Raw genomic sequence first — 15,259 nt, forward strand, 5'->3', positions numbered from 1 at the left:
GGAAAGATAAAAAAGGATCAGAATAGATTACGTATCTAATTTGTAAATAATTCACACATACACACACACACTTAAACTTTACCACTTAGTTAGTTAGTTAGTTTTGATATTTTCATTCTATCTATTTTTTCCCTTTTTCTTTTTTTTTTTTTTTTATTTAATGCCTGATTATAGTCACTACTAGTATGACAAAAGAACAACCACCACAGCAACAGCAACAGAGGGCAACTAATATCTCCGGAAGTCTTGACCAACCGAATAAAAGATCCATGTCTCACAGAAACAATAACTCCACTGAAATAGACGAAACATCTACTAGACTTGTAGGATTTAATCCTTTACCTATTTTAAAAAGACAAAAGAGAGAGAATAACAAGACTATTTATTCAAAGGATTATGTTCAAAAGTTATTGAGTGGTGAAAATGAAACTTTTACAACTGGTGTTGAATCCTCTCTTAAAGATCAAGATGATTTTAAAGATTTTGTGAAATTTAAAGAATATATATTAAGGCATTTAAATCTTACCTTGCCATCAAAACATATTAGATTGTATTCCTATTTGAAGGACACTTATAATGAAATATCTAGAATCTTGGAACAATCAATTATACAAAAGGAGAGTCATTCTGTTATTACTGTGGGCCCCAGGAATAGCTTCAAATCCTTTTTGATCAATTATAAATTAGATTTACTGTCTGAAGATTATCGTGACCAATTTATCACTATCAAACTTAATGGATTTATTCACTCAGAAAATGCTGCAATTAATGGTATTGCCACACAATTAGAGAATCAATTGAAAAAAATAAATTCTCAGAGGAATAATAGTACGCATATCAATATAAATAGTTCTAGGTTGGAAGACAATAAGAGAAAAGAGAGGGAAGAAGAAACAAAAGAAAAAAGCACGAAGAAAAATACAGATAACAGTGATGTTAGCGTGAACCAAGATGATAATTCAAACAATATTAGCAGTGGTTCATTAACAGAAGTTTTCGAAAAAATTTTAAGATTATTAGATTCTGCTTCAAAGGAAAAGATTTCCTCTTCAACTAGCAAAACTTCAGAGACCACCAAAATCACTGTTGTGTTTATTTTTGATGAAATTGATACATTTGCCGGCCCCGTGAGACAAACTTTATTGTATAATTTATTTGATATGGTTGAACATGCTAGAGTACCAGTATGTATCTTTGGAAACACTACAAAATTAAACATTTTGGAATTATTGGAAAAAAGAGTTAAAAGTAGATTTTCACAAAGGATTATTTATATACCCAAAATCAATTCACTAGATAATTTTAAGTTGGCTATAGAGGAACAATTAGTTCCAATGGAAGGAATTGACAACTACAAAAATATTAAATATGTAAAGGAATGGAAAACTTTTATTCAAATATTATTACAAGATGAGGATTCAAAATTGTTTCAAAATATTAAAATAAACTATGAAACCTTTAAATCGTTAATTACTTTCAGAAATGGTATTACTCCATTAATAGTTGAAGCTACAAGTTTCAAAGACTTGAAAGATATGTTCCAGAGCATGGAGTTGTTTACCAAGTATAATGTAAATCAATTACAATCTAGTCTTTCAGCAAGAGTCAAATCGCTATCTAATCTAGAATTAGCTATATTGATCTGTTCTTGCCGTGTAGCATTAAAAACTAAAGATGATACTACAAACTTCAATTTAACTTATTCAGAATACAAATCTATGGTAAAACTAATGAATAGTATGATACCGTCCTCCTCAACCACAACTTTATTTAATAATAGTAATATCTTTGAACATTCGATGAAATTGTGGTCTAAGAAGGATATCAAGAATATTTGGGAAACTTTACAAGCACTGGACTTCCTCACCGATAGGGGTGCAGTTGGGCTGAGAGAATCTGCAATTGCTGTATTCTATGCAAGTAATTATACACTACAAGGTACTAACATGCCGTTTGATTTAAGAGTTTACCAAAACCAGGTAACTTTACAAGAATTAAGAAGGATTGTCCCCTCTTCATCTATATATTATTCCTGGACTCAATTATGAATAATCCGTATTATTTGTTCATTTTAATATTTCCATCCTTTTTTGTTCTTTCTTTTTTATTGGAATGGAATATTGATAACATTGGTAATTCCTTAATACCAGAACTATTGATAATTAACAAATATTTGCTGATCATTAGCTTCACTGTTTAATATATTGTTGTGTATCAAAATATTCTTGTTCTCCGATACTAACAATAAGATCATTTTTCACGACACTATTATTTGTTTTTTCATTAATTTATACTTTCATGTTTTACTTTCATGTACAATTGCAAGAAATACAAAAAGAAAAATAATAGTAAATGCATTAATTCTACCACATTTATCAGTTACCTAATTCTGCATTGAGAAAGGCACAATAGTGCTAAAATTATTCCCCACTAATAAGATTAGAGTAAAATTTTGGTTGACCATAACTATATATTGAGGACCATAAGTGACCAGCTCAATTAAAATTGATATATATTTACTTTTCATTGACTATTGATAAACCTGATTCTATCTTATTTTTTATTTTGCATTGCTCCATAATAGTTGAATATGTCACAAGAATCTACACATCCCTTAAATGGGTCTACTATAAGTGCTAATGGAATAAGAAAGTATAAAATAGGTAAAGTCAAACAGACACCTACAGTTCAAATAGATGATAAAACAGGTATTTCTTTTATACAACTGAAAGCTAGAGAAGATGAGAAGATTTATGGTTGCACCAAATTCTTAAATCATTATAAAGAGGAGGAAAAATTGGGGCAAGGTACATTTGGTGAAGTGTATAAAGGTATTCATTTAGAAACACAACGACAGGTGGCTATGAAAAAAATCATTATTAATATGGAGAAAGATCTTTTCCCTATAACTGCACAAAGAGAAATTACCATTCTTAAGAAGTTGAACCACCGTAATGTAATTAAACTTCTTGAAATGGTTTACGATTTCCCTCCTTTATCCAATACACAGACTCATATTTTATCACAAAATGATCCTAGTAGCCCTAAACTAAGTAAAAATTTCTATATGATTCTTCCATATATGGTAGCTGATCTTTCAGGTGTTCTACATAATCCAAGAATGAATTTGCAAATGTCAGATATCAAAAACATGATGTTACAGATTTTAGAAGGTTTAAATTACATTCATTGTTCCAAATTTATGCATAGAGATATCAAAACAGCAAATATTTTAATTGATCATAACGGGATACTAAAAATAGCAGATTTTGGTCTTGCAAGATTATATTATGGGCCACCCCCAAACTTAAAATACCCGGGTGGCGCTGGAAGCGGAGCAAAATATACATCTGTTGTTGTTACTCGTTGGTACAGAGCTCCTGAACTGGTACTGGGTGATAAATATTATACCACTGCGGTAGATATATGGGGGGTAGGCTGTGTATTTGCTGAATTTTTTGAAAAGAAACCAATACTTCAAGGTACTTCTGATATCGATCAAGGTCATGTTATTTTCAAATTGATGGGGACTCCAACAGAGGAGGACTGGAGGATGGCTAAGTATTTACCAGGAAAGGAATTATTAGTAACGAATTATAAAAGCACTTTAAGAGAAAGATTTGGTAAATATTTAGATAATACAGGCCTGAATTTTTTAGAAAAATTACTTGCGTTGGATCCTATGAAAAGATATACTACCATGGCAGCCAAATTAGACCCTTTCTTTAAGGAAGAACCTTTGCCATCTGAAAGATTAATCTTACCCTGCGAAGAAAGTCATGAAGCTGATATTAAAAGATATAAAGAAGAAATGCATCAAACAATGTCACAGAAAGCTCCTACTGCTCCACAGGGGCATATATTTGAACCAATACCCAACCAAGAAACAAGTATTAAGAACTCTGCTCAACGTGCTTTGCTTGCGACACCTGCTAAAGCACCAAAAAAAGGACAACCTCTGGATTCATCTTCTGTGAAATCTCAAACTCCACTTACAGTACCCAGTGCACCATCCGCTGAAAGTTATAAACGATATAATAGTGCTAAACAGATAAATCAACAGCCCACAAATGGCAATTACAATAGAAATCTAAAGAAAAAAAGTGATTTTACATTTAAATCTGCATCAAGATATAACGTTTTTAATAATGATACATCTGTCTCTTCGAATCCAGCTAGTCGATATCAATATAAAAATGAAGAGCAAACTGTAGGCTATTCTAATACTCAAAATAATCAAAATAGGTATCACCAAAATCAAAATTACAGTCGTCCAACTACCAATTTTAACCAATATCATAACAACTATAATAATAACAGTAACACACCTATACAAATAGAAAAAAATAGTAGGTACCCACAACAGGATTACCGCAGATATAATAAAAACATTATTAATCGTCAACTACCTAAAGCAGATAATTCAGTATCCTTACCTAGAAATACCACATCTAGACAACAAAGCAGTCAATCGTCTATAGGCATTCAACCACCTGTAACATCTAGATATCAACCCACCAAATCAATTTCCAACCAAGTACGTAGTAAAGAAAATGCATCTCTATTCAATCGAGTAGTAGCCAATCCAATACAAGAATTAGAAAATGTAAGAAAGAAATCCTACCAACCAAGATCATACAGTTTTAAATATACAAAGAGAGGTCAAAATTCTAATGAACAAAATGTTTCTGAAGAAGCACATGAGGAGCACAATGATTCTGACGCCAATTTGGCCGATTTTTATTAGTCTTAATAATGTATAGAAATTTTAATTGTTTACAGTTTTTTCTGATATAATAAAATATACGAAACTTGGATGCAGGTGTGAATTATTATGGGGTACTATATATCGGTTTCTTAGTTATATATTTACATAGATATTTTAATCCAATTTTATTGTAATGCTGGATTAAATGCAAATTCATTTAACAACAAATCTAAATCATTCATATTTAAATCTGTTCTCCAATAACTCTGTGTATCAGTTACTGACTCACTAGACCCAATATTGGAGGAGACAGTGACATTAGAATTAACAGCTGTTTCCATAGAGTGTGACATTTTAAGACTTTTATTCGGTGCAATATGTGTCATTTCATAGTAATTATTTGATGATATATTGGACATATCAGTTACATTGCATATATCTACAGTTGAAACTCCATTTAGTATTTTTGACAGAGGTATAATATTACCACTAGGAGTAGATATATTTATATTATTATTAGGGCTTGTTGCACTAACCAATCTACTTGATGATGCAGAAGCATTGACAGGAGGCGGATCCAGCGGAGTTGTTTTAATAATATTTCGAACATCTTCATCCATTTCTTCCTTGTTACTTACAAAACTTTTATCATTTTTATGAGTAACCTCATTTAGCTGAGCTTTAACAATGCCACAATTCTGTTTTAAATGATATAAACAGTCAAAAAATGTACTGACAGCCATTCTACTTTTAATTGTTAGCGATAAGTTAAAATTAGAAGAAAATAAGTCCTGATTCACATTGCTTTGCCTTATTTTAAAAGAATTATCAAACATACTCCATATGTTCTTCAAGATATTGGAGAATCTGTGTGCCGTATCATATTCAATAATTGATGCATTTGCGGTAAGATGTATGACCCCTCGGTAAACTTTTGTTCCCCTTTCTACATTTAGAACTGAATTCAAACTTGAATGGACCAATTTATTTACAATACATGCACACTGCCATATATTTAAAACAAAAACACCTGGGAAATATTTGATGACATTTAAATCCCTACTATTCATATACTCTGTATATTCCAATAAAGCAACAGTAGAATTATAAAGTTTTATTAAACCTATTTGGGATTCAAATAAGAATTCATGGCTAGATTCATCAATAAAATAATAAGAGAGTAAATGAACTCTTGCTAATAAAAGTTGAAATTGTCGTATGTTGTCAATTGAAATACCCGTTTCTTGTGAACAAACAGTATGGTTCAGCCTTGTCTCTAATTGATCTAGTTGTTGATTTAGAAGTAAGATCAGTGGAATTCTTTCTTTTATATTCATTAAACCAAGATAATTACCTGGGTCAGCATGTAATGTAGATTGCACTTGATTCTCAAAAAATACGATCTGCGCCATTTGTTTTAATATATTCATAAACTTTATGGTTTGGTTACTAGCATCATATTTATATAATGAATTATCTGACAGATTAATCATACTTGAATCAAATGAAACATATGCAGGAAATCCGAAAGAGGTTGCCACTATTTGAGAAACAATATTACATGCCATCCACGTATTTATTTGCTCTTGTTTTAATTCTGAATTTACTGTGTCACTTTCCTTTGAAAACTCTGCAGAATTTAATCCTACTCTAATAGCTTGAAACATTGCTGTACCAATAGTATTCCAAGAAGTATCAGCACTCAATGAAGATGTTAAAGGGGGCCAAAATGTGTAAATAAGAAAAGCTTGTACAGAATAAACTGATGCAACATTTAACAAAGGTTCGTCTGTCTCAGTTGGTGTATAACAAGTTATAGGAGATATAGTAATTTCAGCTAAAATAGATTTGACTAAGGGAGTCAATTTTTTCATCATATCTCTATATTCACGTTTATGCCGTAACCCAGTTAAAATAATAACCCAAAACAAACATGGTGATAAATTATAAATTCTTTCAGGCCCTCTAAATAAATTCACCACTGGAAGAAAAGGATGATATCTGCAGTAATACTCCTGAAATAAATCTGAAATTTGTGTAGGTGTTATATAGATATCACCTAATTTCTTTGAAGAACAGTTTAATGAATCTGAAGGGAATGGTACTGTAGTTAGTAAATTAGTATGTACACCACATTTTTTTGTGGTTTTAATTGGTGTATTTGGATAATTATTAGCCTCAAATTTCAACCTCTGTAATTGATTTTGATTAATAGCTATACTATTTATATTATGATTATTATGACCTATTAAAATAGTATTATTATTACAACTATTTTCAAATGTCCTTTTTATAGTACTGTTATTACTTAATTTCTTACTATATAAATACGGCACTTGTTTCTGAACAATATTTATTTTAGATCTTTTTTGCAATCGTCTAAAATCTTTTTTAATAATACATTGAATTCCCTTCTTTAAACATCTAGAACATGGATTTTTTCCAAACTCGTCGTAATCACATTTAGATTTTTGTTGTCTACACTCAACACATGCATATTTTCTTTTCTTTATACTCTTTGAAACTATTTCATTACTAACGTCGTTACCATGGATCATTGCTTGTATTTGCAAATTTTCAACTTCACTTGTCCCTTGAGTATATTTAATACACTATCTATAATAAAACATGCAATGGAAAGGGAAAATGACTATAATTTAGCAAAGTTATTCATCTATTAATATAATAATACTAAAAAAAATTAAGAAAAACTATTTTACTATTATTTGGTTTAAGTACTCATAATAAGTACTAACAGAATTAATAAGATCTTATAAATATTTGTGTGAGGATTGATGAAATGGAATGACATTAAAAATAAAGTGAAGTTATCACATTATACTAATGAAATTTTAGTAAAGTTCTGAAAAATTTCCAATAAAAAAACTTCATGTTAGATATCCTGCTATAGTGGCTCTATTGAAACAAAAGATACACTGATACCACAGTTGTTATCATCATTATCACAATAGTATACTTCCTTTTCAATAATTCAGCATTTTGAATTTGAGTCACTTTAAAAAGGCAAAAAAATAAAAATAAAAATAAAAAAACAGAGATAAAAAGGCCGGTTCCGGAATCAAATAACTGTTGTGGAAAAAAAAAAACAGCCAGAAGAAGGCAGCAAAAGTTATAGAAACAGATGAATGTAAAAAGAGAAGTCATAAATCACTGTAGTCTGATTAAACGTTAGCAAGGTGAATTTTCGACGTAGATATAATGTATGGTGAAAAGGTTACAAATAAATAACAAATCAAACAAGTTTGGGCTATATTTACATTAGCATACCTACATATTAATATGTGCATGTGTATATATTTTCATGATACTAGGTTGCGTATTATTACGGAGGTAATTAGTTCTAAATATGCATTTTTGTTGATCTTGAGATAGGTTATTCAAATGCAATGACTTTTCTACCAACATTAGAACGATCAAAATCAATCTTGAACTTAGAGTTAATGACATTGGTACTGCGTCTTCTTCTTGACGTTTCTGATCTTGAATATGATGATTGTGAAGACGGGGTACTTGTTTCAGAATCACTATCAATTGGTGTTTCTGTCAAACTGGTAGGTTGTACTTTCACAATCTTATGTCCTGTGTGTAATTTTTCAGTCTCGGTTGGAACGGATAATGCAGAACTTGAATGATGTGGGATATTACTATGATATTTATTTTGATGATTCAGATTGTTATTATTAGACATTGCCAATTCTGCAAGTCTGGATGATAACTTATAACTACTATTCTCCATAGTCTCTTTTCTTGGTGGTGTAACAGATATGCTCCTTGAATGACCACCCATGTCAAAGAAGCCATAATTAAATAAATGTGAATTATTAGATCTTGGTGGAGCAGCTGTTGTAGTTTTATCTCTTTCAGAATCTGGAGATGATGATATAGCTTCTTCAGATCCATCCATATTGTCAGCATTAACTTTACTGTTGTGTGCAGAATCACTATGAAGTACTTTTTTGTTTGCAGCGTTATCCAGCTCGTATAATTTATCAACCAATGGACTAATCTTAACACCGGTTTTATTATGGGAAGTATGGCGAACACCCTTCCAGAATGATTTAATTTCTTGCAAGACCCAATTCAACATAAACATCAATCTTTTGCCTTGTCTAAATTGAGAAGTAACAGTCAAATCAATCTGATCTTCTTTTATTATATAACCGATACCAAACCCTTGTGGAATAGCTGGTGTAATGCCAAAAGTTGTCGTAGCAACATTCCCACAGTTAGCAGCAATCAATTCAGGTTGTGAAAATGGTGCAATCAGTGTTGAATTAAATAAATTATTGGCAACTTCAATATCTGTATTAGATAAATTTAAATTGAAATGGTTACGAAATTTGTACAAGTATTTCAATGCATTGAAATGTTTCTCATAACAATTACCATTCTTAGCTGATTTAATCAATTCATAATGTTTTTCACAAGTTTGAAGAAATTTGTCTAATTTGCCTGGACCATCAATAGTGTTAGATATGAATGCTTGACATAATTCCAAGACATCCTGGTTTTGTATGTTAATAAATGATGACCTGGAATTCTTATAATTACGTGTGGAGATTGGTTCTAAAGTGAAAATCATTTGACCGTACAAAGCATAATGAGCAATTTGCAATGCAATCTGCACCATTGAATCTGGTTTAATACCTAGTCTTTGTGCAGACTTACGTCCCATAGGAATAGAAACACGCACAATATCATATTTAGATATTAAATCTGCTAACTTTGTCTCAGATAAATGAACATGAGTATTTAAAATATTGCTAAAAGACCAATCTATCTTAGATACGACTTCTGAAGGGTCTTTCTTCGAATAATCCTTATACAAATCTAATTTACTTTGAGATACTTTTGGCCATAAAGAAAACTTTGGATCATTAGCGTTAACTTCTCTAGCTAACCTAAGAACTGATTCGGTATACATCTCAGAAGCAAACCTTAAAATAACAGAACCGTCACAAGTGAATGAATCCCAAATGACAGCGGCTTTAGAATCCTTGGTAACAACAAGTTGTAATTTATCAAACCATCTAGAGACACATGTACCGACTTGATAACCTCTTTGGTCAATGATAGAAGTGCCATAAAGTAATCTTTTACAATTAGTGGAGCGTTCTTGATCGAATTCAGGGAAATAGTTATCATTTTGAGTATAAACATTGTTGTAATGTTCTTCAATTTGTTGTTCCGACTCATCTAAGATTAAAACAAACAATGCAGAGTCAATTAAGTGTAGTTCCTGTGGATACCTTTTTTGCAGTCTTTTTCTTGCATATTTCCAATTTTTATAAGAATGGGATGTTAAGGAACCCAAAGCTGTAGATTCTTTTTGTAAATTTGCATTCATTTGAGAATCCTTGACAATATATTCAAAAAATTTGGATAAATCTGCGATTGAACAAATTATGTCATTATTTTCATCTAAGGCATCTAAAATGTAGTATTGACCTCTAGAGATGATTAAAATATGTTTTGATTCATTATATCTATTAATAGTGATACCATGGCTAATAAATTCCTCATTTTCATTTTCATCTTCATTCTCATGCTTACTTTCATTCTCATTTCCAAAATTGTTCATTTTTTCATCAGTATTATTACCAGACATAAGTTCATCTAAGTCGGAAACAGTGAAAGGTTTATTTAAATCAAAATTTTCAATTTCTCCACTTTGAAACACAGGATACCTTGTCGTACCAAATAAATTTAAATAGGGGAACATGGACAAATATTGACCTGTTTTTGAATTGACATCATTTGGTAAATAGTGTTTTTTCAAAGCAGAGATAAACCTTAATGCAGAATGAACCAGGACAGCAGATCTATCCACTTGATTAATATCAGGAATAGCATCATCAGCCAAGATTAAAAATGGGTTACGTGGTAAAATGTCGTCCTGTATAGTCTTTGTACAGATATGATTATTTACATCTAAATGTAAATCATCTAGATATGAATCATTCTCCACATAAAACTCTTTCAGTTTGTTTTGTAAAATTGAAGAAACGTTAGATTTTTTAAAAGTGTTTAAAATTTCGTCTAAATTAATAATCTGTTGCGGATCCAAGGGATGTTTATAATAACCGTCTGCGTAGTATAAAGGTTCTAATGATTTTTTCAAATGATCTAAGGTGTCACTTAAATCAGGTAGAGGTAATTTTGGTAGATTTTCTTCATGTATAAAAGTAGCTTCAAAGTCGCTCATTTCATGGATCGGGATATTATGTTTATGTATTCAATAGACTATTTTTCCTATATCGTTGTTGAAAAGTTGACAAAAAAAAATACATATGTTTATTTGCCTCTAATCGACTAGATTACCCTAACAATAGAACTTTTAAAAAAAAAGAGACACCAAAAGGAAATAGACAATTTCATGGAAACTACATTATTTTTTTTTCCTAACTTCTACAAAATGTGTGTTCCTTATATATAAATATATGTCATATTAAGATATGAATTATCATGAGGGAATTCTACCTCTATTTCTTTGTAGATTGCATTATTGATTCAATCGTTTGATTTGAAATCTCAAACGTTTCTTTTCTTTTTTTGTGTTTTGTTTTGTTTTGTTTTGTTGTCGTTTGCCGCCCAAAAATGAGAGTCATCGAATTTGACTCAAAACGAAATATAAAAAAAATTGAAGAACAACAAAAAAAATAGATGACCCTCCCCTATTTTTTGTTGTTGTGCGGTGTCTGGATGTCCGCCGGAAAAACGGAAGTGTGTGATGGAGAACAACACAAGTTAGGGTTACAGTAAGGAGACTGTTGGTTTTACCAATTTTATTAGATACTACTGTTAGGGTAAAGGTAATATTTATTAGGAAATCTATACATTCTTATATATATATCTAAATATATATATATGTGTATGTGTGTATGTATGTATTGTATGACTTATTTTATTTCTTTTTACCTAGTTTGGCAGCTACAATGGCACCCTCTTCAACACCTTTAATTATACCGTTCTTAACACCATACTCTTCCATTTTACAAAGACCAGCAATGGTGGTACCACCTGGTGTACACACTTGGTGCTTTAGAACACTTGGATGGGCTCCACTCTTCTCCACCATCTTGGCTGTGCCTTCAAGGACTTGTAATGTGCATTTCAATGATTCTTGTAGTGGGATCCCCATTTTAATACCACTCTCCATCATGGATTCAATCATTAGTAAGACGTATGCTGGTCCTGAGCCAACTAAAGAGGTTGCTGCATCCATATGTTTCTCTGGCAACTCCACACAAACACCAACGTGCCTTATTAATTCGTTGACTAGCGTCTTTTGCTCATCTTTCACTTCTAAAGAGTGGGCAATCACAGCACAACCGTACCCGTATTTGGCTGGTGTATTAGTCATAATACGTGATACTGATTTAGAGTAGAATTGCAATTGTTCTATGGTCCATCCTGCAGCAATAGACACAATCAATTTCCCATCAATTACTGATTCAACCTCATTTAATACAGGTTCTACTAAAAATGGTTTTGTCCCTAAAATAACAACGTCAGATTGTTCCACTGCAGATAAATTATCACTAAACGTAGACTCTACAATGATTCCATTTGGCGATGGATCAAACCCAGAGATTAACTTGCTAACTTGTTCAGCCGCCTGTTCATCACCGTTACATGCAATGATTTTACTTGGATATAAGCTTTGAATTTTCTTGTCTTCTGGTTTAGGAGCATTATATATAGCTGAAAGGATCGCTTGGCCCATAACACCACAACCCAACATAGTTAATGTATATCCTGCCATCTTTACTTTACTTATCTTTTCTTTTGTTTTCTTTTATACACGTTTATTCACAACTGGTAGTTCACTTCAGTCTCCCGTAAATGTTATGAACACACCAGTAGAATAGTGACTACAATTGGTCGCAAACCTCCTTGTTCTTGTGCTCTTTATATTAAATCCTTTTATTCGTTTTGCTGGACTTTGCTTTATTTATTTATTTATTTATTTTATTTTGCAACCATTCTAGGACTGTTTGTCTCGAATCATCTTTTCTAGAGTTTCAAGAACCTCCGTACACCCATGCAATATTCTTATCAACTGGTTCTCTTTGGTAAAAGTATATATAAACACATGAACATAACTATAAATGTGTATATATCTGTTTATATATATATGTATGTATGGGATTAAACTTTTATAGATTCTTTTCTTTCTATCATATATTCTGTGACAATAAAATGCAAAAATTCTTCAACTTCTTTAAACTCGGAAAACTCAGAATGAAATAATACTTGTTGATTAAGAGAGGAGCCACTATTATTTTTGATGTTATTGATCATGGGTAATAAAGCATCTCTTTCATTAAGTTTTACTGTGTTTGTTGCATTTTGAGCACTATTTTCATATTGTATAATGATATTTGCTGTACAATAATTCGGTAATGATAAAGTAATCTTGAGAATGTCATTCCTTGGATTCTTAATTATATATTCAAATGATGGTGGATTTAATAATCCATCAAAGACTGTAATCTCTTTGTTCAATCTTTCTATATGACGATCAGCCAGCGTATTTCTGTATTGATTATCCTCATGAGTCTCTGCAGGTACATTTTTGTTGGTTTTTGTGGTATCTATTTCTTCTATTGTAGCCTCAGGTAAGAAATCTAACACATTATCCTTAATTATTTTCTTTAATAGTTTTTTATAATTTTGATGTCTTAATTTACTTAATATTGGTCTGATCAACAAAATATCATTAACTCTACTTCTCTTACCACTCTCAATGATCCTGTATTTGTTTCTTAGATTCTTTTTAAAATGAACAGTTAATAACATCCTTAGGAGAACTAACATCAGATTGGCTCTTTTATCATTAATCTTTGGTGCATCTTGTTCATGGTTCGATATTGTTATATCATCTCTATGAATCAATTCAATTTCAAATTTTTCATTAGGTAGTTCTATTAAAATTTTGTTTTCATTTTCAATAGTAACACCATATGATATTAATAATGAGCATTCTTTCTTCAATTGGTAAATTAATTCCTTCTCAAAAACCATGTCTTTCAAATTTTGTATCTGTCCTCTTATATTTTCTTGTTTGGTAATTATAGAATCATCCATCTCATCGAACTCATACTTAATTTCTTTGATTTCATTTAATGATATAGAAGAGCTTTCACCACTCAAAATGTAATCATCTTCTGATTCGATCTTGGTAAATATTCTAACTTTAAGCAACGTTTCCATAGTTGTATTATCTACAGATGACATTTTTGTGTTGGATCCATTACCACTCCAATTATGACTGCCATTTACAATTCTACTATACTTATCATTGTAATTTAAGGGAATTAACTCTAGCCTATTATTTGTCATATTGTTTCTTAAAATGGCAATACCTCTGTCACGATCATAATCAGACCCTGAATCTTCAAATCCATATTTTACAGCCAAAGTCCTCAATCCAGTGGTTTTATCTCTCATTTTAAATAAAATATCATTGTTACTAATATATTTCCCAATTTTCCTCCAATATGTATGTTCTTTCATTAAATCAATTTTCAATTTATCCACGGAATCCCGCAAAATTTGTTTTGAATCATTAAGACATTTCAATTTCCAACCAACATTAAACAATAAATCATCATTAATATTTTGTGGATCTTGTGGTACAATATCACCATTTAAGGAACCTAAGGGAACAGTACTCTTTAAAAACGGCGATATTGTAGACTTAGCATTGTTTTCTCTTGTAGCAGATAATAACAATGATACAGTCTCTAATGCTAATGAGGATTCATTTAATGCAATAGTGGTTTGTTCCAGCATTTCTGATCTAATCTTATTAAAATCAGTTATTGTCATCATATTGCTTGGAAGCTCATCTAGAACTGCCTGTTGACCAATAGTGACGTCATGTGAAGAGTTATTAATATTATCGTTGTTTATAGTGTTTGGTACAACGGCATTTATATCTTCCATTTCAATATTTTCATTTTGTAGGTCAGAGAGATTTATTTGGTTGGATGTAATTACACCTGCGTCATGTTCTTGATTTTCTTTAGCATCCTCCTCCTTTCCAGCCGTGAATTGGTTTCTAACTCCACTATTTAATGAATTAATTATATCTTCTTCGGATAATTGACTGAATGGAATATTCCTCTGTTGCAATATTAAGGGCAATAAATGAGTTAGTGGCATTTGTCCATAAATTTCATATGGATTATTAATCAATGATCTAGACGGTTTAACAATGGAATTTTCACTTGCAGATATATCTTGATTGGCTTTTTCCTTTGCGTTACTTGAATAATTCTGTGGATTAATCGATCCATTTATTGGCAATGTAATTAAATTGGGATCTAAAGCCAAATTTATACCTTTATCCGTATCTAATCCTTTATTATTAGCATCCATAGTTGATCGGTACTATCTTGTTTTTTTTTTTTGTAACTATTAATTCTTTACAGAATCTATGCTACATATATATAAGTTAGTATAGATTTAGCTAATAAGGTGGGAATAATAAAGTTTTAAATATATTTTATTTAATAGTTTAAC

The 15,259-nt window shown here is 31.0% G+C and overlaps 6 protein-coding genes across 6 annotated transcripts; 2 read left to right on the plus strand and 4 right to left on the minus strand.

Moving 5' to 3' along the window:
• Positions 1 to 185: 185 nt before the first annotated feature.
• ORC4 (origin recognition complex subunit 4) lies at positions 186 to 2,048 on the plus strand (the record flags this gene model as incomplete). The annotated part of the gene is made up of 1 exon (XM_064860982.1): positions 186 to 2,048. The coding sequence occupies one exon, from the start codon at positions 186 to 188 to the stop codon at positions 2,046 to 2,048; it is 1,863 nt and encodes a 620-aa protein (XP_064717222.1).
• Positions 2,049 to 2,590: 542 nt separating this feature from the next.
• Positions 2,591 to 4,747, plus strand: SGV1 (cyclin-dependent serine/threonine protein kinase SGV1; the record flags this gene model as incomplete). The annotated part of the gene is made up of 1 exon (XM_064860983.1): positions 2,591 to 4,747. One exon carries the CDS (start codon positions 2,591 to 2,593, stop codon positions 4,745 to 4,747), a length of 2,157 nt encoding a protein of 718 aa, XP_064717223.1.
• A 146-nt stretch (positions 4,748 to 4,893) lies between these two features.
• Positions 4,894 to 7,266, minus strand: PWA37_004497 (uncharacterized protein; the record flags this gene model as incomplete). Its single annotated transcript, XM_064860984.1, has 1 exon — positions 4,894 to 7,266. The coding sequence occupies one exon, from the start codon at positions 7,264 to 7,266 to the stop codon at positions 4,894 to 4,896; it is 2,373 nt and encodes a 790-aa protein (XP_064717224.1).
• An 836-nt stretch (positions 7,267 to 8,102) lies between these two features.
• Positions 8,103 to 10,934, minus strand: YAT2 (carnitine O-acetyltransferase YAT2; the record flags this gene model as incomplete). The annotated part of the gene is made up of 1 exon (XM_064860985.1): positions 8,103 to 10,934. One exon carries the CDS (start codon positions 10,932 to 10,934, stop codon positions 8,103 to 8,105), a length of 2,832 nt encoding a protein of 943 aa, XP_064717225.1.
• A 699-nt stretch (positions 10,935 to 11,633) lies between these two features.
• PRO3 (pyrroline-5-carboxylate reductase) lies at positions 11,634 to 12,494 on the minus strand (the record flags this gene model as incomplete). The annotated part of the gene is made up of 1 exon (XM_064860986.1): positions 11,634 to 12,494. The coding sequence occupies one exon, from the start codon at positions 12,492 to 12,494 to the stop codon at positions 11,634 to 11,636; it is 861 nt and encodes a 286-aa protein (XP_064717226.1).
• A 386-nt stretch (positions 12,495 to 12,880) lies between these two features.
• On the minus strand, positions 12,881 to 15,115 carry SRB4 (Srb4p; the record flags this gene model as incomplete). The annotated part of the gene is made up of 1 exon (XM_064860987.1): positions 12,881 to 15,115. One exon carries the CDS (start codon positions 15,113 to 15,115, stop codon positions 12,881 to 12,883), a length of 2,235 nt encoding a protein of 744 aa, XP_064717227.1.
• Between the last annotated feature and the right edge of the window lie 144 nt (positions 15,116 to 15,259).

The sequence above is a fragment of the Arxiozyma heterogenica genome, assembly GCF_036370985.1.
Source record: "Arxiozyma heterogenica strain weizmannii chromosome Unknown scaffold_6, whole genome shotgun sequence".
NCBI lineage: Eukaryota > Fungi > Ascomycota > Saccharomycetes > Saccharomycetales > Saccharomycetaceae > Arxiozyma > Arxiozyma heterogenica.